This window comes from Quercus lobata, chromosome 5, assembly GCF_001633185.2.
Source record: "Quercus lobata isolate SW786 chromosome 5, ValleyOak3.0 Primary Assembly, whole genome shotgun sequence".
Classification (NCBI taxonomy): domain Eukaryota; kingdom Viridiplantae; phylum Streptophyta; class Magnoliopsida; order Fagales; family Fagaceae; genus Quercus; species Quercus lobata.
Genome location: NC_044908.1, coordinates 49,344,762 through 49,371,074, shown reverse-complemented (window position 1 = coordinate 49,371,074; position 26,313 = coordinate 49,344,762). Strand labels below are relative to the sequence as shown.

At 34.4% G+C, this 26,313-nt stretch overlaps 2 protein-coding genes across 2 annotated transcripts; one reads left to right on the top strand and one right to left on the bottom strand.

Moving 5' to 3' along the window:
• The first annotated feature begins 1,196 nt into the window (after positions 1 to 1,196).
• Positions 1,197 to 11,249, top strand: LOC115988762. Its single transcript, XM_031112378.1, has 3 exons — positions 1,197 to 1,423; positions 3,375 to 3,585; positions 6,250 to 11,249. The coding sequence occupies exons 1-3, from the start codon at positions 1,262 to 1,264 to the stop codon at positions 10,998 to 11,000; spliced, it is 5,124 nt and encodes a 1,707-aa protein (XP_030968238.1). The 5' UTR covers positions 1,197 to 1,261; the 3' UTR covers positions 11,001 to 11,249.
• A 679-nt stretch (positions 11,250 to 11,928) lies between these two features.
• Positions 11,929 to 13,060, bottom strand: LOC115990618 (chromatin modification-related protein EAF7-like). Its single transcript, XM_031114430.1, has 3 exons — positions 12,400 to 13,060; positions 12,225 to 12,310; positions 11,929 to 12,090 (listed from the first exon to the last, which is right to left on the bottom strand). Exons 1-3 carry the CDS (start codon positions 13,058 to 13,060, stop codon positions 11,929 to 11,931), a joined length of 909 nt encoding a protein of 302 aa, XP_030970290.1.
• Positions 13,061 to 26,313: the final 13,253 nt, after the last annotated feature.

Genomic DNA, 26,313 nt, shown 5'->3' with positions numbered 1-26,313 from the left:
CTAGATCTCTATTTCAACTTGTGAATGTGAAAACAGATTTGTTTGAATAAAGCATTATTCTCTTGGCAATTGTTTGAAGCTTTTGTAATAATCTGTATAAGAGAAGGATGACATCAAGGAATTAGAATACATCAAGAATTTTTTAAGATGTATAACTTATCCTTATTAGGTGTTCTATCTTTGAATTAAAGAAGCAGTTTGAATAGAAGACTTGTTATCCAAATCTGTAGCAGAGTTGGTCTTGGAATATGATTCTGCATAGATATCCTTAACAGTGAAGATCTTATCAACTTTCTCTCCCCTTAAACTCTGGTAGCCAGTGAGGAGGGCTGTGAGGTTGGAGAAGAGAAATGGACAGTGGAAAAAGAGAAGGAAAATAAAAAATTAGTACGAAATAAAGTAAAAAAAGAAGGAAAATAAATTATATTATATAAATTAACATAAAAATAAAAATAAAAATAAATAAAAACTAATGTGAGACTTAAATCGAGTCAAACCCAAAACTAAAGAAATTTTTTGAGAAACTCTTTGGGATAAAAAAGAGTCACGACAAAGGCACATTATGGGGAGTAATTGCATCCTGTGTACGTTAGGAAGCTTAAAAGAACCAAAAGACTGATAATCAATCATGGTTTTAGGATTCCGAACAGTTTCACCATTTTTTTTATCACAATTTTGATGTGATAGACCGTCAATAATTTCCTATTATTTTCACATTAAACTTTATTTTTTTCTCCGCCACTCACGCTCATCATAATTTTTTTTTTTTTTTAGGACCACGCTCATCACAATTGTGATAAAGAAATGGTAAAATAGTTAGGGTTCTATATTTTTTTCTAATCATAGATGACAATATAATAGGAAAAAAGTGAAAAGAAGACCGATTGAAGTCCAAAAGTCCTCGTCGTCCACTATGATTCCACACTCTCTAGTCAGAGTTCCTTTGGAAAAATGAAAAAGAAACCAAAGGTCTTTAAAACAACTTGACCCAAGCGGTCGAATTAGTGCGAAAAGCTCCACTTTCCGTACAATCCTACGAGTCTTTACTTTTCTCTCTCATCAACCTAGTTCTACTACATCGAGAAGTAAGCTAAGCTAGCTTCGTCACCACCTTCTATATAGAGTTTTACATATATATATATATATATATATATGTGTGTGTGTGTGTGTACATTTCATTCTCTCTCTCTCTCTCTGTAAGCAAAAGCAGAAATCTCTGGTTTTTCAGCTTTTTGTGTTTGTGTAGTTTTTACGTACAGATATGGAGGCTGCAGCGAGAGAACACATTGAAAAGATACGTAGAACAAAGTTCTCCATTGGAGGGGAACAGAACCCATTAACAGAGGATCTTCACCAGGCTGTCAAGAACCTCTCTGCTGAGCTTTATGCCAAGGATGCACATTTTCTCATGGAACTCATTCAGGTTACTTTCTCAACTTCATTTATTCTTTCTTAATAGTATATGCTTGTGTGTTTGCGTTTTTATTTTTGTGATTGGCTCTCAATGATGTATATCAGTATATGTTTGTGAATATCAGATTGCCCATGTCGTTGTTCTTCAAATTAAATGTTTAAACAGTTGGGTAATGATTATCATACACTCACTATTGCATCGTATTTTCAAAAACACAATTTTTTAAGGAGTGTGTGCATTCATCATTAAGTGTGTAACAAGATTTATTTTTTACAATTTTTTCACAGACATCTGTGGCTAGAAGATTTTAGCTTCTGATTGTGCTTTTTTTCTTATTTTTTACTGAAGAAGTAACAATATTAGTTTTTTTTTAATTAACTTTTATATTTTGGACAAAACCTTAGGCTGTTTGGTTTCACTCATAACTCAAATTCAATTTTCATAACTCATATTTCTAACTCTGATTTTTCAGTTTCTCGTTTCATATCTTAGATGCATATCTCAAATCTAAAACTCAAATTTGTGCATAAAGTAGTGGGACCCATTGAAACACTTTACTCAAAATTTGGAAATATCTAAATTTTGTTTTCAGTTTCTTTTAACAACTCAAAATTTTGAGTTTTAAGTTATAAAAACTCAACTAAAAAATCAATTCAAATAACTTCATTTTCAATGGGGCTCATGTTTTCTTGAGTTTTTTTTTTTTTTTTTTTTTTGCTGAATTTGAGTTCAGTTTTTATCAATCCAAACGCACTTATGTCTCATCTTTTAAAAGATAAATTACTAGAAAATGTGGGATGCCAAACTCACTCAAATGACAAATTGTTAATTTTACATGGGCCCACCAGGGGACACCATTTTTCTGTATTTTATTTACATATTCTATCTTAGAACTGTGTTTGGATGGAAGGGGTATAGGATGTTTACATGTATCTGATGGGGTGTGCGCTATGGCTCCGGCATCCGAGCGGCTTCTGAGGGTTTTTTATTTTTTATTTTTTTTTTTTTTTTATATTGGTAATTTTGTAGTTGAGCTAATTGTTTTGGGCTTTTATATTTTGTTTAAGATTTTAGATCTATAGTTTTTTTTTTTTTTTTTCCTTTTTTTTGTAGTTTTTATAAGGAGGAAAATGTTAGTTATAAATTTTTTTTTACAAATTGCTGATGTGATAAGTAATTATTGGTAAGTAAAAAATTAGTGTAAGCGGTGAGTTCAAATGTGAACTAATAAGAATTTGCTACATCAATAAATTGTAAAAAAATTTGTAATTATAGCTTTACTCTTGAAAGAATTAATAATATTGTTAAAGAGGGGAGTAAAGTATAATTTTATAGAATTGCCCCCAAGTCAAACTATGCCTCCGTCCCTATATATCCCATGTAAGATGGTAGATACATGTATCAGATATATGATAGATTTTCTCCAGCAGGAGAGGGAAATAAAGGGAGAAGGTTTAATTAATCTTTATTTCAAAATTAGAGAAAGTCTATGCTCACAACATTTTCACAATAAAAGTCTATGCTCACAACATTTTCACAATAACCTTGATTTGAGTTGTGGTGGGTTTGGATGTAATCTTATTTTATTTTATTCTGAATTACAGTAGACAAACACTTCCACTTGTGAAATTTTGTTGGGGCCATAGAAGAACTCTTAAAATTAGCAAAAGATAGTTATAATTGTTAATTTATATGATATTATAGTTTTCTCTCCTTCCAAATTAACATCCAAACAAAGTGGAGTACTCTTTTACTTAATTGTTAATTAAATGGGGGGAAATGCAATCATTCTCTTGGCCTTTTCTCTCCTTCCGCTCTATTCTCTCTCCCTCTAAACTTCTAAACATAGTTTCTGTGAAAAAAGGTTTTGTATAGACTTAGTGTTAGATGTATTTATGGAGCAAAAGAATAGGGTTGACTTTTATTGACTTATGTATAATGTTGAATTATTTTTGGTCAGAATGCTGAAGATAATAATTACGTGAAGGGAGTGGATCCATCTCTTGAGTTTGTTATAACTTCTGAGGACATTACAAACACAGGGGCTCTAGCAACATTGTTGATTTTCAACAATGAGAAAGGTTTCTCATCAAAAAATATTGACTCTATTTGCAGTGTTGGTCGGTCCACCAAGAAAGGCAACAGGAAATGTGGTTATATCGGAGAGAAAGGTACTTTACCTAGTTTCCTAGAATTACAGCTTATATTAGCCACTCTAGTCTAAGTATTGTTATGAGAACTAGTAACACCAAAAGTTGTTATATATGGTTTACTCAAAATGCTATTTTGTCAAGAAGACTATTAATAATATTAACTGGGTTGACTTGGAAAGAAGTCAAAACAAGCATGACAGTTTTGATTTATTTGTTTTAGTCAAACATCAAAATTCGTTGATCCACAATTGGAAGAAATTATTAGGTCAACCAGAAGGACTGCTGAAGTGGTTCTCCTAACCAATGAGACGATGTCACCTATGCAAATGTGTGAGTGAGCTTCCTAATCAGCATAATGAATAAAAAATAAAAAATTACCAGGTGATGTCACATTTGCATAAATAACAGTATTTTATTAGTTGGGAGGTCATGGTGGCAATCCTCCTGGTGGACCTAATAATTTCTCCACAAAAGAGCAACTTCCGCCTATTATTCTCTAGTGATAAATGCTAACTTAAGAGTCATATGAAATATGGGTTACAATAGTTGCTTGAATTAGGAATGAAATATTGTTGCCTTGGAAAGATTGTTCAAAGCATAAAATCTATAAATAAATCTTCTTGCATGATGAAATTTTGCAGAGTCAAAATATAGCTTATAGAAAACATGAACAAACAAGTCAAGGTATGAAGGAATGTTAATATTTAACAATTTATTTTGATAGAGATAATGTGTATTAGTCTTTGGTATTTAAGCCAATGTATATTCTTAGTCACCAATAAGTTTTAGTTCAAATGATACTTCCTCTTGTAAAAATAGCTTTGTTCAATTTAGTCTTTCCATTTAAAACAAACAAAGTTGACAGAGATTAACTAGAGGACTGAATTGAACAATATTGAAAGTTAGGGTATTAAATAAAATGAAGTTAGAGTATTGAATTGAATTTTAGGCAAAGTTAAAGGGTGTAATTTAAAATTTAGCCAAATATTTTCAAAGACAATTGTTTGTTTTTGGTGTTTGGTTGTGTTTTTGAAAACTCTTTTCTATAGTTTTATATAGATATTAAATAACAACTTTAAATCACAACTTTTAAAATATTAATCAGAACAACTAAAATCAATCTAAAATCAAACTTAAAAATAAGCATGAACAAAATAAAATTATTGAAAATTACACTAATAGCCCAACTATTATCTAAACTTACACATTCAAATCATAATTAAAAACATCTGAAACCTCCAAACTAGTACTTTAAATTTGTTTTTGTACGACTTTTAAAATTTTGGGGCGATTCCCAAAATTTTGAGGATTCATGAGATATTTTTGTTATTTCAATGTTTTAGATTTTTTTTTTTTTTTTTGGTATCATTTTGGTAGATTTAGGGGGTACTTTAGTCGCCAAGAATATTGTAGCTCAATTGGCACCTCCTAGTGTTTCCAATGGAAATGGTTCAAATCCCCTCTCCCCTATTGTAACCATCTAATTATAGATAAGAAAAACAGTAAAAAAGAGAGAGGCTTTTTTAGTCATAGTGTGTTTTAAAGGTATTTTGTAAGTTTAGGGGTTTTTTGGTTATTATGTTAGTTTTGAGAGTAATTTGGTCTTTTGGAAATTTTAAGGTTTCTTCTATCATTTTAGAGGTTTTCAAGAGGGTATTTTTATCATTGTATAGGTTTCCAGGTTATTTTTGTAATTTTGTAGTTTCAAGGGCATTTTAAAATTTTTGAGGTTACTCTAGCCACTTTTGGAGTTTATGGGTATTTCTATCGTTCTAGATGATTCTAGGATATCTAAGTCATATTAGAGGTTTCTAGGGGATATTTTTATTATTTTAAAGGTTTAAAGGGTGTTATGGTCATTTTGAATGTTTCAATATCATTTTGGAGGTTCTGAGGGTAATGTTGTCATTTTATAGATTACGGGATACTTTTGTCATTTTGGAGGTTTTTGTTCTTTTGAGCCTGAAAAGCATAAAACATTTTTAGACCCTAAGAATGTGTTTTTCCTGATTAACAGAAAATGATTTCAGTTTGACCCAGGTTTTCAGTTGTCCTAAACCCTCAAAAACGAGGAAAACATTTTTTGAGAAATGTTTTACATTGGAACAAACAAGTTGTTAGTCAAGGACATAAAGACAAAGTCAAATGATTAGAGCCAAAGTTTGTTATAATTAAATGCAAATCCTTAAAAACATAAATGGTTCTTCGAATTTAAACGAAACTCCAAAGCTGTTTGGTCCACCATTTGTAAAATATTTTTTCAAAATAGGTAAAAACAGGTTTGAAAATATATTCCAAACATGTTTTAGTATATGTTTTTATTCTTTTGTTTCAGAAATCCTCACTTGATGGCTTGAATATAAGATATGCGTTCCAAAAGTTTGCTGTACTTATAAAACCTGTGATGTTCTTTTAGAAACTACAATGAAAAAATGTCGTTAAAAGTTGGAACCTTTTTTAATAAATAAATTACAATAACCAATGGAATTGACAGCCCCTAAGCTCTCTCTCTCTTCAATCTTAATGCTTGTGAATTGACTTCTATTCTAATCTTAAGATGTCAGTGCAGAGTGTTATGTTTTATATACTCAATTATTTTGAAAGAAAAGGATAATTACTGGACAGGATAATTTAGCTGTTCTCTTAGTGCTCTAAGTAGCTTATTCTACTATTAATATGCAGGAATTGGATTTAAGAGCGTCTTTCTAGTTAGTTCTCAGCCATGCATATTCAGCAATGGATATCAGATACGGTTTAATGAAGAGCCTTGTCCACATTGCAATCTCGGGTACATAGTTCCTGAATGGGTCGAGGAGAGTCCAACTCTTTCTGACATCAAAAAAATATATGGTTCTAGGACTACTCTTCCAACGACAACAATAGTCTTACCTCTGAAGTTCGATAAGGTCAAACCTGTGAAGCTGCAGCTCTCAAATGTTCATCCTGAAGTTCTATTGTTCCTATCAAAGATTAGGCAGCTTTCAGTCAGGGAACATAACAAGGATCCTAGGCTAAATACAGTAAGTGCAATAGCAATTACAAGTGTGACTGAATTGGTGGTGAGGAAGAACATTGATGCTGTGTCCTACACACTCCATCTCTCTGCTGATGAAAAGGATAAGGAGTATGAGGGAGAATGCAGCTACTTTATGTGGAGGCAAAAGTTTCCTGTCAGGCAAGAAAACAAAGTGGAAAGGAGAATGGAAGTTGAAGAGTCGGTGATCATATTGGCTTTTCCTTTTGATGAGCGCCTCCACAGGGGAATGAGCTCACCTGGGATCTATGCATTTCTTCCTACAGAGATGGTTACTAACTTTCCCTTCATAATTCAGGCTGATTTTCTTCTTGCCTCATCAAGGGAAACAATTCTCTTGGACAACAAGTGGAACCAAGGGATTCTTGACTGCGTGCCCTCTGCTTTTATCAATGCTTTTGATTCACTAGTTATAAATTCCGTGAATGCGCCAGTGTCTAGTTTGGCTCCGATGTTCAGGTTCATTCCCATCAACAGCTCTTCTTATCAAGAGTTGAATGTTGTCAGGGAGTCCATCAAATCCAAGCTTCTTGAAAAAAGTATTCTTCCAAGTGAGTCATACACGGAGCAGAAGTCCTTTCATCAACCTCGTGAAGTTGGTAGGCTTATGCCTGCTTTCTGGACCATTCTGGAAAAGGCAAGGGAGCAAAAGGTGAGCTTGGTTCATCTTTCATCACATGGAAAGCACATTTTGAGCTCCTCATTTGATAGAACAGAATATGATAGCATTCTGAATTTCCTGGGTGTGGAACTAGTCAACAACGAATGGTACGCAGAGTGCATCCAAAGTTCTAAACTTGTTAAAGGAGTGTCAGAGGACGTGTACTTGGAGCTTTTACTGTTTCTTTCTGATAACTGGAGGTTCAAATTTGAATTAACCAAAATCAAGGACATTCCACTAATAAAATATGTGGATCTTTATGGCGATGTATCTCTTTGCAGCATAAATGAATCCAAGCAGTTGAGTCGTGACAGAGTGGTGTCCTTATCCCTTCATTCTGATCATATCTCATGGCTGATTGATTGGAACAAGGAATTCAAATGTCCAGCCAATTACTTTTTTTTGCCGAAAAGCACACAAGAAGCTATTCGGGTCTTCTCTAAGAGGGATACAGTGTCATGGTGGCTACGAGATCATGTGAATGTTGGTGCTATGAGCGTCTATGAATACGCACTTCACCTAAATAAATATCTCAATAGCTGCCAGAAGCGTGCCATTGCCTTTGTTCATTTCTTGTACCACTCGCTTCGAAAGCTTTGTCTTTCCCAACAGGAGGTTGGTGTTTTATGTGATTCTATGCCACTTGTGGATAACTATGGAAATCTAAAGAGTCACAGGAAAGGGGTTCTTGTCCCTGCCAAGGGAAGCAAATGGGTGGGATTGATTGGTTCAAATCCATGGAAAAATGAAGGCTACGTTGAGTTAGCAGAAGACTACTTGCAACCAGGCTATTTTGCTGATGAATTTGCTTCTGGAGAAACACTCTTGGAGTTCCTCAAAACTTATGTTGTGGCTTCTGATATCCCTAATATATCTCCTCCTAATGCTGCAATTCCTACAGTATCATCGCCACTCACCAAGAAAAATGCATTCTTGCTGTTGGGTTGGATTAGAAAGATGAAACATAAAGAAATTGGCCTTCCCAAGAAGTTCTTGAAATGCATAAAGGAAGGTAGCTGGCTGAAAATTACTACTAGTGGCTGTCATGGTTACCGGCCACCTTCAGAGTCATTCATGCTTTCCTATTCACTGGGAAACATTTTGCAGAACGGATCAGTGCTTGTTGATATTCCGTTGCTTGATCTAAATTTTTATGGTGATGGAATAAATGAGTATAAGGAGGAGCTGAAGAAAATTGGAGTCATGTCTGGGTATGGAGAAGCATGTGAATTTATTGGAAAGCATCTTATGTCTTTCACAGAATACTCCACTTTAAGTAGGGACCAAGTGCTGTCTGTACTAAATTTCATCAGATTTTTGAGGGAAAAGTTTCTTCCTCAGGATAAGTTCATCAACAGTATCAAGGATAAGAGATGGCTAAAGACATCGTGCGGTGTCAGGTCTCCAGTTGAATCTGTTTTGTTTGATGAGGAATGGAAAACTGCGTCACAAATCAGCAGCATTCCCTTCATCGATCAAAATTACTTTGGAGAGGAAATCCTTTCTTTTAGAGAGGAACTCAAGTCGCTTGGTGTGGTAGTTGGCTTCAATGAACGTTATAAGCTCATTGTAGACAACTTCAAATTACCTTCAATCTCATCTCTGAAAGCTGAGGCTGTTCTTTTGATACTTGAATGTATGCGTCATCTGGGTTCATCTAACAAACTTGTTCTGGCATTGAGTGGTGTGAAATGCTTCAAGACGAATCTCGGTTACAAGTTTGCTGGAGAATGTTTCTTGTTCGACCCTCAATGGGTTTGCATTCTACAGGTTTTTAAAGGTTTTGCATTGATTGATCATGATTTCTATGGAAGCAATATCTTCTCTTACAGAAACGAGTTGAAGCAAACTGGGGTGAAGGTGGATTTTGAGGTGGCGGTAAAAGAATTTGCTGACAAATTCAAGCGGGAGGCATCTTCCATGACTAAAGAACCTGTTCTCTCTTTTCTTTCATGTCGTAGTCAGCTAAAAGAAAATGAATATGTGTTTCCTCTAGATCTTAGGAAAAACATACGTGACCTTAAGTGGTTGCAGACTATGCTTGGTGATAAGAGATCTCCGAGAGATTGCATTCTGTTTGGGCCAGATTGGCAGTCAATTTTACCAATTACTGTCGACCTCCCTTTCTTAGATGATAGTGACAACTATTATGGCAAGGACATTCATAAATACAAGGAAGAGCTGAAGAACATGGGGGTTGTTGTTGAATTCAAAGATGGTGCAAAGTTTGTAGCAGCTGGTCTTCACTTTCCCATGGATCCTGCCCGCATTACTAATGAAAATGTGTTTTCATTGCTGCAATGCATACGGATTTTAAATGGAGTAAATTACTCCTTTCCAGATCCTTTCCTAAAACAAATTTCTCGAAAATGGTTGAAGACCACTAAAGGTTATAGGCCTCCAGAAAAGTGCTTATTATTCGATCCTAGGTGGGGCTCTTATTTGGAGCGGACAGATGGACCTTTTATTGATGAAGATTTTTATGGTTCTAATATTACACTATACAAAGAAGAGCTCAAAGCAATAGGAGTCATCCTTGATGTTGAAGAAGGATGCTCATTGATTGCCAGCCACCTTGAGTTCCATGTTCAGTTGCCTACTATAGTTCGAATATATAATTACTTGAGTCTATTTAATTGGGATCCAGACAGTGAAGTTGCAAAAGGGATATGGATCCCATATGGAAGTCAGAATGGAGAGTGGGTCAGCCCCTGTGAATGTGTTCTGCATGATAAGGATGGTCTCTTCAATTCGCTGCTGAAAGTTCTTGACAGATATTATGAGCAAAAGTTACTTAACTTCTTCTCACGTGCTTTCCGTGTTAAATGCAATCCTTCAGTTGCTGATTACTGTAAGCTTTGGGAGGTTTGGGAAAGTTCAGGACGTCGATTGTCACATGATGACTGTCTTAAGTTCTGGGGGTATATTTTGAAGCACTGGGGTGAAAAGACTGAGAAAACTCTCACTGAGAAGCTGGTGAAATTGCCGGTTGCTTCTGGCTCAGATGACGTTTTGCTGTTCAACAAGCATGATGTTTTTATTGCTGATGATCTTCAGCTGCAAGATCTTTTCGAACAGTTTTCTGCCCAATCTCTATTTGTCTGGTACCCTCGACCAAGCAAGCCTTCTTTACCTCAGATGAAGTTGTTTGACATTTACAGGAAGATAGGTGTTCGCACTATATCCGAGTCTGTAGAGAAGGAAGAATCATACACAGTGGATGATGCTCAACTCAATCAGGTGAATCCAAAGGAGAATTTAATTACAAAAGATCTGATTATTCTCATCCTTGGTTTTCTAGCAAATCCTGTGATGAAAATGGATGCAGAAAGGAGGCATGAAATTATCCGAGGGTTTCTGAATATTACTTTCCATGAGATAGTTGAACCGATAACTGTAAACTACAGTTTATCACTTTCTTCAGGGGAGATCATGAATGCGAGAGCAAGCCGGATGATATGCTGGGATAGAGAGTCTTCAAAGTTTTTCACACAGAAGTTGGACAGGTCTACTGGATATAAGAATCAAATGGAATATGCTACATATTTTTCTGAAGCAATATCTGAGGGTTTGTTATGGGAAAACAGTGATCATATTGGTGCACTCTCTGAACTGATCAAGCTGGCCTTCATGGTGGAATTTAATGAGGAAGCAGTAAGGTTTTTAATGAAGTTCAAGAATTTGCAAATTTTCTTGGAGGACGAGGAGTTCCTTGCATCTGTCTTCCCTTCTGACTAGTTAGATATATACCATGAACTATTAATATTTGTAAGTGTTTCTTTCATATATTTCTTGTGTGTTTCTGTGTTTTTGGCATAAATGTCAAAAAGAATGAATCAGCTGCTGCTATTCTGATTATATTGGTCAGTCATAAGGTGTTAACCTTATATTGTCTTGTCCTAGGTTTTCCTTTGTTTGTATTTCTATTTTGGGGTGAAACTCTTGTTATATGTTTGGTATTGGCATTTATATATATTTTTCGATGGATTAGTTGCTACTTGCTACATTGCTGGTTCTGATAGTCTAGAAATAATGTTGTTCTGCATCTCTTTTCGTTTTTTATGTGCAATTGTTATATTTTTTTAATAATATGTTTGAAGATTCTGCTCTAATGTTAGTCATCTGAATCCTGCATGTGGTGTTTGTTGCTATTTAGAGGAACTAACAACTGCTCATATAAGATTGAAAAATGTAAAAGATGTGTTTAGATAATTTTGTGTCATTCTTTTTTCTTTTTGGCTCAATTTTGACTACTTCAAACCTTGTCCTCAGCCCAATCAACAATACACCATCTTGATTTTGCATTTAAGCTTTCTTTTCATGTTAAATCTGAACTCCAGTATTTGTTATATTCAATTTTCTTCATGAAACTTGTTGGATGGAGAAATCTTATTACGTATGGAAGATGTAGGGGAATTGCTGGCAAATGTGCTAGTACTAAAAATTAATGTAGCACTTAAATGCATGGTGAATAAATATAATCAGGTTACATCCTATCACTGACTGTTGATAGAGTGACTCAATCTTTGATTACATATACAATCCTATCTTCTCTAAAGAACTTGATTCATGACCAAGAACTACAGAGGAAATCCTGAAAATCCTATGAAGTTAGAAAAAAGCAGAAACAAATTAAAAAGCTGTCTTCGTTCTTCCTAGAGTGTAATCAAGCTTTTTCTGCAAGAAGACGAGCTCTTTCATTTCCAGAGCAACTCGGGTAGTAGCATGATTTCACATTCAACAAATTCTTTACAGGTCCAGTCCTTCGTATGGCTTTTGTGAATCGCCTTCCTCTATTTTTTTTCTTCTTTGTCTTTGTCTCCTGGGCCTAAAGTACACCATTGCAAGAAAATGTGGTTACAAAAATCCTTATCATTACTATTTTTATAATCAGTGTGTGTGTGTGTGTGTGTGAGAGAGAGAGAGAGAGAGAGAGAGAGAGAGAGAGCTCATAATACATACGTCATCAGAAGTCACTGATACAACACTCTCTGCACTCTCAGCACTCTCACCACTGAGACATTTTGTGTACAAGCTGTCCTCCTTACCTGCACACATTATAACACCCGTTTGTATTGCCTTCCCAAATTTCATAGACAAAACATGAGTGTCGACTCAAAGATTCAAGAATACTTACCCTCCTCCTCGTTATTATCTTCATATGGGACACAATATACCCTAAAACTTGGTGATCCAGGGGATACATATCTAACCTTATCATTCTCATCCTCCTCATCTTCTTCCTCTTCCTCACCCGCCATTGTTTGTTCCACCACCACAACCTTATCCTCTATAACCACAGTCTTCTCAACCACCTTGTCCTCTTCTTTTTCTTCTTTTCCGTCTTTACAATCCTTTCCACCCTTTTTTGCATATTTCTCATCTTTATGCTCCTTAGGCTTTTTACTTGTGTCAGGTTCAAACTCAGACTTCGGCACGGGTGACACTTCCAATTTCTTTTCCTCTACTGGCGTTTCCTTTGAAATTGGTACAGTCTCATTCAACGAAGAGGTGTTGCTCTTGCTATCCTCTTCAGGTAGAAGAGGAGTCTTGGGTGTTTCCTTTGTTATTGGCACAGTCCCATCCAATGAAGAGTTTGTGCTCTTTCTCTCCTTGTCTTGTAGAGATTGAGCCTGGGAATTTTCATCGTCTACCACCTCTTTTTTAAGTAGTTCTTTCTTGGACATGTCAGCATGTCTACGTCGTCTCATCTGCTCAAAAAAACGGCGAATGATAGGACGGAGTTTGGTTGGTACCGCCTCCCTTTGTGGATTGAGCTTTGAACTCCCTATCCCCATTGCTTATCAGAACAAAATGTAGGAAAAGAAGAGGGGGTTTGAAAAAAAACTAAGGGTTGGGTATGAAGAAGTTTTGATAGAAAAATGATGATGTTAAGAGTTTGAGAATTTGAAAGCATGGTTCAAAGATGGGGTTTGCTATAAATAGCAACATTGAAATTATTGGTTCGTTGTTCTTTCTGTTTTTTTTTTTTTTACAGGTGTTGAGGGGACTAATATAGGAAAGGATGAGTATTTGCAACTCAGCTTTGAAGGACAAGGACTGTCTCCTTGACTTCCAAATTTAGAATTCTTTGCTTTCATGGCTTTACCTGTGGAGAAAATGATCTTGCTTTACTGGTGGAAAGAGTCAATACATGCTCATTCATAACCATTGTAAGATAGAAACTGCCAACTCCTGTATTAGGATATCTTTATCTTTAAAAATTGGTTAGGAACCTCATTTTATTCCCATGGGGAAATTAATGAGTGCTATTATACATCTGGATGCTGAAAATCTGGAGGAGCTACAATTGTCATTGGTACTTAGACATATTCCAACCATTTGCAAAGTGACGGGTCTTATTTACTTTGACCTGAACCAAAACCCTCTTTATTACAAACGTAATTATTTCTTGGTTTGGATTAGATATTACAAATTTATTCTCTGGAGGAGCTTCTATAGCCATTGGTCCTTAGACATCTATATATTCCAACCATTTGCAAGTGACGGATCTTATTTACGTTGAACTTAACTGAAACCCTCTTCATTACAAACAAAATTATTTCATGGTTCGGAATAAATATTACAAATTTAAAGATGCATTTAATATTGCAATCATTTAAAATTTTTAAGTAATGTGACAGGATGTACCCATTTTTGTGCCATCAGACTCTTATGGCTCATTTTGTATCACAGGCTATCCTTCCTGGAATTTACTAATTTAAGAAGGTTGCAACTTTTTTTTTTTTAGAAGGAAAAACAAAATTGCTACTTGGCCCATAACCTGAAAAATGAAGTAAACGGCCATGGCCAATGAGAGAGGAATACAGCAGACCTCGATAAACTTGTTATTAGACCTTGACAACATAGCTTTATGTCATGACTGGATATCCATAGCAAATGGAGGATAACAGAGCATAGACTGCTTGATCACAATCCAAAAACCATAAAAATTTGAACGTTTTAAGATTATGTGCATAGCAAAGTGCTTGAGGTCTAGAACTAGCTACAAATCTATGTTATGCGTGGGAATATATAAATATTACGTAATACGGTATAATATATAAAAAGTAACAATTATTTCAAGTCTTTTATTTTTAAAGGATTTCAACAAGTATTCTTTTATCTTTTTATCTTTACAAAGTACAAATATATCATACTGTAGGGTCACGTTTTTTCAGGCTAGGTCTAAGATGCATGGAACCTTAGACCAGTGAGCCCAATACAATGAATTTGTAGAGAGTGGGCTAAAGAGCTGGGCTTTGATGTGTGAATGACGACCATCAAGGTATCCCCCATGGGCCGAGTTTAACAGAGAAAATTTGGTCATCGACAAGATCCAAGGAGCTTTTTCTGGTGTGTTGGGGGTTCCTCCCCCCCTTTATGTTTCTCTTTACTCCCCTTTTTATAGTCGTTTTCCTCCTCCCGAATAGGGTCCCTAGGGTAGGTACTTGTCCCATCAGCCCCTACCTCCAGTTGTTCGGAGTGGTTGTAAGGACAGAGAAGTATGACTATGTCAGGCAAAAGGCACTGAATGCAATAAAGACAGCCTTCCCTTAGACGCTTCCATTCTATCTGTTGTCTTTCTCTACTTTCGTGCTTTCCCTACCTTGTGGAATGGTCTGGAGTCTCACTACCGGTGGTCTGTTACCTCTTTTACCCTCGGCTATATCCATTCGAGAAGGATTCTCCCATGACCGAAGAGGGGTTTTTCCTTGGACTGGACCCCTGGCCTAGTATAGATATTGAAATGGGCCTATTAGTCTTATACCCCCCTACACATACTATTATATTTTGTATTTTTTTTTTTTTTGAGAAGTTATATTTTTTATGTTTGATTAATATTTTTTTGGTGAAAATGCACTTTTAGTCCCTATATTTTTGGTCAATTCCCATTTTGGTCCCAAAATTGATTTCTTTGCAAATTTCATCCCTAAAAATAAAATAAAATAAAATAAAAAAATCATTTTTAAAATGGTCTCTACCGTCAACCCACTAACGGTAACCTCCTAAGTGGCAGACAGAGTGCCCTTCTTGCTGACGTGGCCATTAAAATATTATTAAAAATAATTATTTGGCATTTTTAAATACCACGTCAACATTTTAATTTTTTTTTAAAACAAAGCCACACGTCAGAAAATTTATATAAATAATGAGATGATGATAATAATAATAATTCATCACAAAATTACAATGTTATCTTAACCAAAATTAAAAAAAACGAAACAAAAAGAATGAAAGATAGACTTTATAATAATTTATTACCCAAAAAATTGGTAGTCATATTCAAATTCATATCCACGTAGATTGTGTTTTGACATAAACTCAAATTTCTATTTAACTAAGTATTAATCCAAATCAAAATTCAACCAAATCTATAAAAGGGGGAGAGAAGATTTTGTAATGGGAAATTAAAAAAAAAATACCAAAGCCCATATTTTAAATTAAAAAAAAAAAAAAACCATCAACCTTAATCAAAATTATAAGAAAGAATAAAAATCCACAAGACAAGAGAGAGAGAGAGAGTACTCACAATTTTTTGTGGGGAAAATATGAATTAAATGTGAGAAATGATATCGAATTTATACAAAATAAAATGGGGAAAAAAGAGTCAAAATATAAAAATAAAAAAAAAAAGAAAAAAGAAAAATGATGAATGAAGTGTAATATTAAAGTAGAAAGTAGTAAGAAGATAAAGAGGCCGAGTAAAGAGTAGTGAGGAGATAAAGACGTAGAAAGGGAAGGAAAAAGTTGAAAAAAGTGTAATAATAAATGTGACTAAGAGGAAGAATAAGAGTTTATTTTTTTTTTTATAATAGAGAAAATAAAATTTTAGAAAGAGAAAATAAGAGATAAGAAATAAATGGATGATATGACTTTTGATGTGGCTCAATAAAAGTGTAGCAACAATAAATACTACATTTCGACTTTTAGATATATGTATATATAAATTATAATATATATATACATACATACTTACAAATACTTACGCACAAAAAAAATAAAAATAAGAGGGGCATATTTTCATATTGGTCCCATGCAACTAGGTGGATTTGTGAGGAAAATGATGAACATCTTATAATGTGGAGCACTCAAGTTTCATGAAAAGGATGTTATGCACTCCATTAAGGATCTTGGTATCAAATATGTTTTGTTTGAAGGAGATTCTAGTAATAATAATGTTATAAAGATAATGAAAAGTAGATGTTGCAAAGGTACATTAGGCTATAAATAAAGACAATAAAAGGGATTTATGCGCATATAAATATGTTACCAGAAGATTTTAAGTTTTGGGATTCCTTTTTTGTACCGTGAGTTAAAGAGAATGGAGTGTGAGATCCTATAAGCTGGCCCACTGGGTTGATGCTTGTAATGTTGGAGGGGTCCATATCTCTCTCGTTTTTTGTCCTCTAATGTATTCGTTCTTAAAAGAGGGAGGTGGATTGGGCTTTTCTTCCTTATATTATTTTGATATATTTGAGTAATAATTCTTCTTCTTTTTCTTTTTTTAATGTGGAACACCAAAGTGTAGCAGAAACTCAAACAAATCTAATATTTTGAGAATGTGGGGCAGAAAGATGTTTGGTTGATAAATTTTTTTATCAAATTGGAGACATCAGTTCACCTTGCTTCAATAAATCGAAGTAGAAGAGGATATTAAAAACTAGCCTTTATATAGAAGCTCTTCTATTTTTTTTTTTTTTTAATAGTTCAAAACTTTTCACCAAAATTCTAGGGGAATGATGAATGTTTAAAAAGTGATAGGAAAATACCTTTTTCAAAGAGGAGATGGTGTATAGGGAGATATGAAAGCTCAAATAGTGTGAAAACACTATTACTTGTTTAGATTCCCAGTTTTTAATTGTGGCTTGATTAATTTTATGCTTAATACACTTAGAGTCTGTTTGAATACCACTTATTTTGCTGAAAACTGAAAACACTGTAGCAAAATAATTTTTAAATGTGTGAATAGTACCGTGGGACCTATTTTTAATGAAAGTTTTGTTGAAAAAAGAGATTTGTAGGTCTCGTGAACAGTGCACGAGACCCACTGACAAATACATTTCAGTGAAAATTTTGCTAGTCAAAGAGGTAGTGGATCCCGTGCACAGTGCATGGGACTCACTGACAGACACATTCCCACATGAAATGCACTTCTCAATAAAATAAAATAAAAAATAAAAAGGAAAACGCAAACACAACACGACCAAAAACGCAATCCAAACGCGTACTTAATGCGGAATATATGTGATTAGCAAATTAATCAATCTAAGCACTCAACAATTGCATGGATGAACAAATAAGTGCAGTGTTAAAATGGAAAGGGTAGTGGGTAAAAGAATAGCAAACACAAAATAACACCGAGATGTGTTATCAAAGAAGAAATCGAAGAACTCAGTGAAAAATCTTTTCGCGACCTTCCAAGTCAAAATGATCCACTAGTGAATAAATTAGAGTACAAGGATACCAAAAAGACCCTCAAGCCCAATCTACCCAAAGTACTTTAGCCATCCAAGCTCAAGCTACCAACGGACTTCTTGGAGTTTTGTCTTCACTAGCTTCCTAGATCCTGTAATACCATCTGATTGCACTGCCAAGCCTTACTGACTTCTTTTGGCTAATACCCAATACTTCCCAAATTCTAAAACACTCTCTACACTCTGAATAGGTATGAGTTGTGTTTGGGTACAAATCTCCTCTCAAGGTATAACAATGGGAGAGGAGAGGTGGGTGTGTTGTAGAAACCTTTCTAGGGTTTTCTTCTAAATAGCCCCATTTTTCAATTTTGTGGGTAATGAGAGTATATATATTATGCGTGAATGGTATAAGAGTCACACTTAAAATCCCAGCTGCCAGTGTGTTTCACAGGTTATCTTGCAAGTTGGCTAAGTCGCGAGATGAGTCGCGAAACTTACTGACTCTTCAACTTCCGGCATGTGCTCCTTATGTGACATTCAACTGTCTTGATCAAATCTTTACCACTTAAGACTAAACTCATTACAATTAAATCCCACAAAATACAAGGAAATGAATTAATGAAATCACAACACTTTTTGTCACGGAATAAAGCCAATATAAATGTTATGTAAAAAACCATAACTTAACAAGATACAATTAGAGGAAATCAGTGGAGTTGTAAGAAGAACCTAGAAAAGAAAGATAAAAGTTATGGAAAAAAAAAAAGATAATAGGAAATTAAATCAAATATGAGATTAGTTCAAGGAAAATGAAAATACAATAAAAAATACAAAGTAGTAAATTAAAACAATATCAAAGGAAATGTATCTTTCTCAATGAAGAGATGGAGATGAATTGAAAAAAGAAATTGAGTAAATCAAAGTCTTTGTCCAAAGAAAGTAAAAACTAGAAAGTAAAATATATACAAATAGAGCAAGGATTTTAAAGCTCCTAGTGGTTGATAGCTGTCGGGGACGTTTTTGCGACAGGGGCTGAAAATGTATGAAAGGCCCAAATCTCTCCTTGGGTTCTTTAGAAATGTTTATTTGTGGAGAATCAAGCTCAAAATTCTAAATGTATAATGAACAAAAGGCTAATGGTGTTTTGACAAGAGAAAATCAAAATGCTAATAATGAAAGTGCAAAAAAAGCATAAAAACATAACAGGTCTGAAACTTCGACCCACAGTCACACAGAAGAAGAAATTGAGGAAGAGAGGGAAGGTTCCCCTGTACCCATATTTCCACCCCTAAGGTTTAGAATTGTGAGAATGTCTCTTGGCTAAGTGGGTTTTTACTCTTAAATTTCAGCTCTATAGGGAAAACGTGGTTTAACAGATCTAAAACTTCGACCTACAGTTACACAGAAGAGGAAATTGAGGGAGGTCGTGAGGAAGAGAGGGAAGGTTCTCCTGTACCCATATTTCCACCCCCCAAGTTTCGGAATTGTGAGATTGTTAACTGGCTGAATGGGCTCTTGCTTTGAAGTTTCAGGTCTTTTGGTAGAACGTGACCTTCCTTTTTATGAGCTAAAGAGAGAGTTTTATATAGAGTTTAGGGTGATGCTCTTGACTGGTTTTTGAGTAGTGGAAGAGGATTTATCCCCTATGATACCATTTTGGTGTTTTGGCTTGGGTTGCTTTTGTTTAGGGAAGAGTTTGGTAAGCTTTTTACATAATTTTGGAAATAAATGAGGTTTGCTCTAATTGGTTGCCTTTGGTCAGACATTTCAAACCATTGGGAGGCTCACCTAAGTGAGGTCTAGCAGATGGAGTTGGCCAATGGGAGCCAAATATGTTTTAAAGGTAAAAGTGGGTTAAGGCAGAAACTTTAGGCCACAATCACCTAGAGCATAAAAACTATTTTGGAGTGGAAATTTTTGATACAAGACCTATTCCATGAGCCTGAGGTGCTACCAGTGTCCCTTGCCCACTTGGTAGCACACATGGGCTGAGCTCATGCAAAAGGTCCGAAAGGAACCGACCCATAACTTCCAAACCACACTTCCTCAATTTCTCCCAATAAGTCGCATGGGCTTGAGCCATATTTAAAAGAATAAAATATAATATAATACATGAATTGAACTCACAAGGAAGTCGGGCTTGGTTGAATCAGGCTTGTAAAAAATGTGTTGCAAAAATGGGTATCAACAATAGCTATTTGTTTATTTATTTATTATTGGGATTAGATGGGAGAGTAAGACATTTGAATTTAAATATAAATAGTGATCAAACATGAGTGTGCGTGTTAGATAATGAGGAGTTTAAAGTTAAACATGGGTAAAAAGGTGGATGGGTTTTCGGTGGTATTTTTTTCCCCCAAAAATAACATTGGTACACAGTTTTGTAGAGTTGATAAAATTTTGGGTAAGTTTAAAAATTAGGAGATTAAGAGCAGGTTTTTTTAGGGTGCTATTTTTTTTTTTAATCGTGTTTTTCTGTTTTAGTTTTTTTTTTTTTTTTTTTTTGAAAAATAAAATTCCTCTTTTTGTTTAGATGAGGGATTAAGAAATTTGAATTCAATTAAAAGGTGATCAACGTGGTGTGCTGGATTGTAGAAATCTATTTCTAAATAGTGATATAGAGAAAAGATTGAGATAAGAACTTATATTTAAAGGATCAGTAGGCTAAGGCCAACGTGGTGTGCTGGATTGTAGAAATCTATTTCTAAATAGTGATATAGAGAAAAGATTGAGATAAGAACTTATATTTAAAGGATCAGTAGGCTAAGGCCTAGTATTTGAATTTAAATAGAACACAGAGATATTGAATTGAAATGAATTGTGAGGTAAATGATTTTTTTTTAACATGTTTTTTATGGATTTGAATGTGTATTTGAAAATTGAAAGTGGTGCAATGGGGTTAGTGAGTTTTTATTTTACGTATTTGTCCCCAAGTTTGTCACAACTTAATCTTAAAGTGTAGGAAGTATTTTTGAACCACATAAAAGTTCAGTCAAAAGAAGCGAATCATGTTATAGATAACTAGTCTCATCACATGCGCTTTGCGTGTGCAATGAGGCTTTTTTTTTTTTTTTTGGGGCTAGTGTCATAATTCCCCCCCCCCCTTTTAAACGTTGGATAAGTTTATTTTGAAAACATGGATTAGTATAAGAGTGTCCTATTTTGTATGCATTTTAAATAGAGTTGGAGATATATATTTACCAGGTTGTCCTCAAGTTTTTTACTTGTTAAAATGTAAGGTTTAAGGGTATTTTTGAATCACATAAAAATTCAGTCCAAAGGGGAAAATTATCTTATAAATATTATAGATATAGATATAGATATAAAATAAATAGATAAAGGTAAATTGCAAAGTGTACTCCTAAGAGTAGAAATAATGCGGTCTTCAATAGCAAATGTAGGAATCCAAAGCTTGATTTGGTGATTGTAAACCAAGCAATGGAATTCTTTCATTGCCTTTCTTCTCCAAGGCTGCTGACTCGGAAAGTTTTAAGGAGGATTAGGTGGGAGAAGCCGCTTCAAGGATGGTGGAAGCTCAACACAGAAGGCTCTTATTGTGGTAACACAGGTTTGGCAGGCTGTGGAAGGGTGATTAGAGATGATGCAGGTAGGTGGGTTATGGGTTTTAGTAGGAGTATTGGCATGATCAACAGTTTTGCCGTTGAGCTATGGGGTTTAAGGGAGGGTCTTCTTTTATGCAGCAACCTTAACATTAATGCTCTTGAAGTTGAACTTGATGCCAAATCTATTGTGGATGCCTTAGACAATCCTTCTTATGTGAATAATGTCATATTGCCTCTGTTGGATTATTGCAAGTTATTGATTTCTCACATTCCGCAGTTTTGTATTAAGCATTGCTTCTGTCAGGCGAATAGGTGTGCGGATAGTCTTGCTAGATTGAGCTTTTGTCTTGATGCTGATTTTTCTACCTTTGATAGTCCGCCTGTGGACCTTATAGATGTTTTTGAGGATGATCTCAATGGTTTGTTTTGTAATAGGATCTGTTCTGTTTGTATTGTTGCTGCTTAGTTTGTAATGAAGCTCCTTTTCACCAAAAAAAAAAAAAAAAATGCACATGAAAGAAAAGTAAAGGAACCATTAATACTGCTTGTGAATTGTAAGGAGTATTCTGTGAAGCCGTCGTTGAAGGGGCCATATGAAACAGATGCTTGTCGTGGCTGTAACACGCTTTAATCAGATGCTGTGGCAAGGACATTTCTAACAGTTTGAGAACATTTTCTCAAACCGTAACTCAATTGAGGTTGAGGCCCATGAATTGGGCTTTTGGGACTACCAGTCCTCTATCACTGCCTCTACTGATTACCAGCCTTATGGAACATTGTCGGCTTTAAGCATCCTAAAATATTTTAGGATGCTTAAAGCCGACAATGTTCCATTAGAAGATAATCCGTAAAGAAGTAACTGAAGGACATCTCTAATTCCTAAATTGAATCTTAGTTGCAGGAAAAAAAAAAAAAAAAAAAAAAAAAAAAAAAAAATTCGTACACAGGTTTTTTTTTTTTTTTTTAAATAAATAAATAGAATTGGGTGGTTTGACTTTTAAGGAAATATCATTTATGTCGTCCACTCATGATGATTGCTATTTTTTTTTAAGAGAATTTTTAACCTATGACATCTACTCTTGAAAATGTTATTTATTACATATTAAAAAATTAGTTACCACCGCACACCCTTGGTACGGTGGTTACTCCACAAGCACATATACTTGTACTTGTGAAGTGTAAGGGGCAAAGACTGGAGTTCAAATCTCCAAAAAATAGTTATATTAGCTAATGCCTATATGTGTATGCTCTTTATTATCAAACCAATACATATTAAGAAACTAGCTATATTAGCTAGTGCCTATATGTGTATGTACTAAAATATCATGCGAGTATTATAGATTAATGTCGCTATGAGATTCGATTAGTTGTTACTGTTTCAGTTAGTTACATTGTTCAGTGTCCGTTTGGCAAAGATTATTTTTGCCAACTTATTTTACTATTCAATTTATTTTTGATACTATTCATGGGTCTTACTGTACTTTTTAGTACTATTTATGTGTCTCACTGTACTATTTAACTAACTTTTACCTTTATCTACAGTACTTTAGCAAAAAGTTTTTAGTTTTAGTAAAATAAATGAATCCTAAACAGACCTTAAGTCATTGAGACTAATATGCAGCTCTTCATTATCAAACTAAGACATATTAAGAAACTAGCTATATTAGCTAGTGCCTATATGTGTATGTACGTACTAAAATTTCACGTGAGTATTATAGATTAGTGCTGCTATGAGATTCAGTTAGTTGTTACTGTTTCAATTAGTTACACTATTAAGCCAATTACTGTTGAGACTAATATGCAATAACTTAGTAGTTATGAAAGAATCAATGAGATGGTATGAAAGAAATTAGCTAAACACTATTCTAATCCCACCCCATATTCTAGAGGCTTGTTACCCTCAAATGTAACTCCATGGTTTTGAACCTGGACCGGACCATACAATTCGACCAGGTTAACCAGAAACCGTTCATCAAAATGGTTCTTTTAGCTCCCAAAATCGGCATATGTAGAAAAAGCAGCGAACCCTATCAACTGCGATTGAATCTCCCGGTTTTGAAAACAGTGAAGGGTTCTTAGAGGTTCAACCAAGTCAAATTTTTTTTTTTTTTGATACTTACAGCCATTGTTGAAGCTTCTCAACCACGGTGAGATGTTGTTAGATCTTGAGCTTGCATCTCCATTTCTTCTTCTTCTTCTTCTTCTTCTTCTTCTTCTCTCTCTCTCTCTCTCTCTCTCTCTCTCTCTCTCTCTCTCTCTCTCTCTCTCTCTCTCTCTCTCTCTCTCTCTCTCTCTGCATTTTTGCTATTTTTGCATTTTCGCTCTTTTGAAATTTGCTATTCTTTGCAGATGAGATAATGATGATGAGCTTTTAGTTTTTTCTATCACGGTCTCCTACTAGACAATAAATGCTTGGCTGTCGCAGTATAAAGTGTCAACACTTACTTCTTTTACTTGTTCCAAATGCTTGGCTGTCAACCATTTACTTAGGCTTTGTATTAGTATTTAACTAATTTTTTAATGGGCAAGTCTACCAATCTTCTAGATTTTACAATTCTGTTTTTAAAGTTTTAAATATCATAAGTAGTTGACCATTTAAATGGACTTTGGGCCGTTGGGGAAAACTTAAGATTAATTTTTATATATATACATATATATATATATATATATTCTCTTTCTTCACTAAATTAAAACAATTTCCATTATGTTATCAACTCCCTTGATTAAGAAATTTGATATCTAATTTATTTTTTCTTATAATTTAATATTTCGTATTTGTCTTATAAAAGTTATGATATAAAAATATATTTGAAAGATAAATTTCAATATTTATTTTAGCTATTTTAGTAATTTTTTCTCCTTTTACTAATTTAATATATTTATTTATCTTTTTTTAAAATTTAAATTAATTATGACATCATCACGGTTCGACCTCGGTCCGACCTTCAAAACCTTGAACATTTTCCTTTAACAGTTCATTGAACGGTCTGGGTCTGAAAATCATTGTAACTATCTTCTTCTTCCTCATTTCTTCTCTTACCACTTAGTTCTAGTATATCCAAGAACATAACAAGACACCAATCGGCTTTTTGTGTAAACAATGATTGAACTCTAGATTTCTTATTCAATCATCAGAGACTTTACCAGTTAAGCTAACTTGAACCCACACATTTAGAAGAGATTTAACAAGAAATTAAAGACTAATCCTCAATAGATTGTAATACCCCTTAAAGCATTGCTTGAACTTTGGGTAGGGTGGCAAAATTCCTTGTCCCGCTCTAAATTACCCAGCATGGATTTTACCTACCCAAAAAAGGGATGGGATAAGAATGGATTTTGTCTGACCCACCCCAAGGGTGAATATAATTTAATTTATTTATGCATATCATAATATCATAAGAGGTCGAACTTAGTGCAATGATAAGTATCTTCCACCAAAAGCAATAGATCATAGGTTCAAGTCCAGAAATTAGCATCAAAGTAAAACACTTTGTTAGGTCCATATGTTAATGTGTTGCCAATCGTGTCAAATTGTAACTCAAAATATAAGTCTTGTGTGTTAAAGATGTGCATTCCAAGATCAAGTTGAAGAAACAAGAACTTCTCAAGAGAAATGATGTTTCTATCTTTGGCGATAGCAACCTCAACAGAGTCCTGATTGATCTTGAATCAAAAATTTTGTTTTGATCGTATTTGTTTTACATTAAGTCGGCTATTTAGCTGAGTTATTGTAATCCTAATTAGAGTGCCTATATAAAGATCCATTAAGCATGATTTTTAGAAGTTTGGAGAGGCAAAAAAAAAGCTTGTGCTATTAATAGAGAAAACCCTAGCCTCCACCTATTTAACCTATGAGTTCAAAAGCAAATAGAGAACCATCTTTTATAGTGTCATTGTTGCCATAATGCAAACCAAGGCTAAAGCCACAAAGTCATCCAAGGATTTTTTTTTTTTTTTTTTTTTTAATGGTTATCAAATCCTTAAGAGATTCTTGGAGTCATGAACATGATTGATGAAGTAAATCCATGGTAGAAGAATCCAACCAGGATAGAGCAACATTTGATCACATAGGTTACTACTAAAGGTAAAAATAATGTTATGATTGATTTTGTTGTAAGAAATTCAATTCTTAATAGTGGATTTTCTTTAAGGTTAGTGGTTAACCCCTATAGTGATTTTTTTTTTTTCTTGGATTGTTGTCCTTGAGTTTTCCACTTCTTTACCATATTGTTTTAGGGGAAATTAATGGGTAATGAATCTAAATTTATAATTGGTTAATTTGTTAAATTGCTCTCTCTCTCTCTCTCTCTCTCTCTCTCTCTCTCTCTCTCTCTCTCTCTCTCTCTCTCTCTCTCTCTCTCTCTCTCTCTCTCTCTCTCTCATTAGCACCAATGCCACCTCATAATGGATGCATGCAATATGCTTCCATCCCACCCTGGCCTATGGCCATTCCTTTCCCATACAAATTTTCCCATCCTTAGAGAAGGAATGAAGCACCTATGATCCAATAATCTCACTCCACCTTGTTGTGATATCTAACTTTGACTTTAAAATGTATAAAGCAAAAGACACCGAACAAAATACCTAATGGGTATTTTATTTTCTAAGGTTTCTTTTGTTAGAGACGGGATATATAAGGCGAGAAGTTGAAGTGAAACCCATGTGCAAATCTTCTAGTTCTTATCCTAGGCATGGTCCTTACAAAAGAATTTCTTTATACAAAGTTGATATACGCGTTACATTCTTTTTCCCTCCTTTTTATTTTATATGACTATCTTTAGAAAATTAATTACCTTTTAATATGAAAAGTTAGATTCCTAGAATTGCAACAAGGCCTAACTCTCATGTATATTATAATTAATAAATTATTATTCATCCCAAAATTTTAACATATAAAAGATGCAAATTACCACCGCGCATCCTTGGTACGGTGATCACTTCACAAGTATAAATGCTTATGAGGTGTGAGAAGCAAAGGCCACGGTTTAAGTCTCCAGGAGGGAGTTTCATACACGTATATACTTAGATTATGTTGGAGTAGAAATTCTATCTTGTAAAAAAAAAAAAATG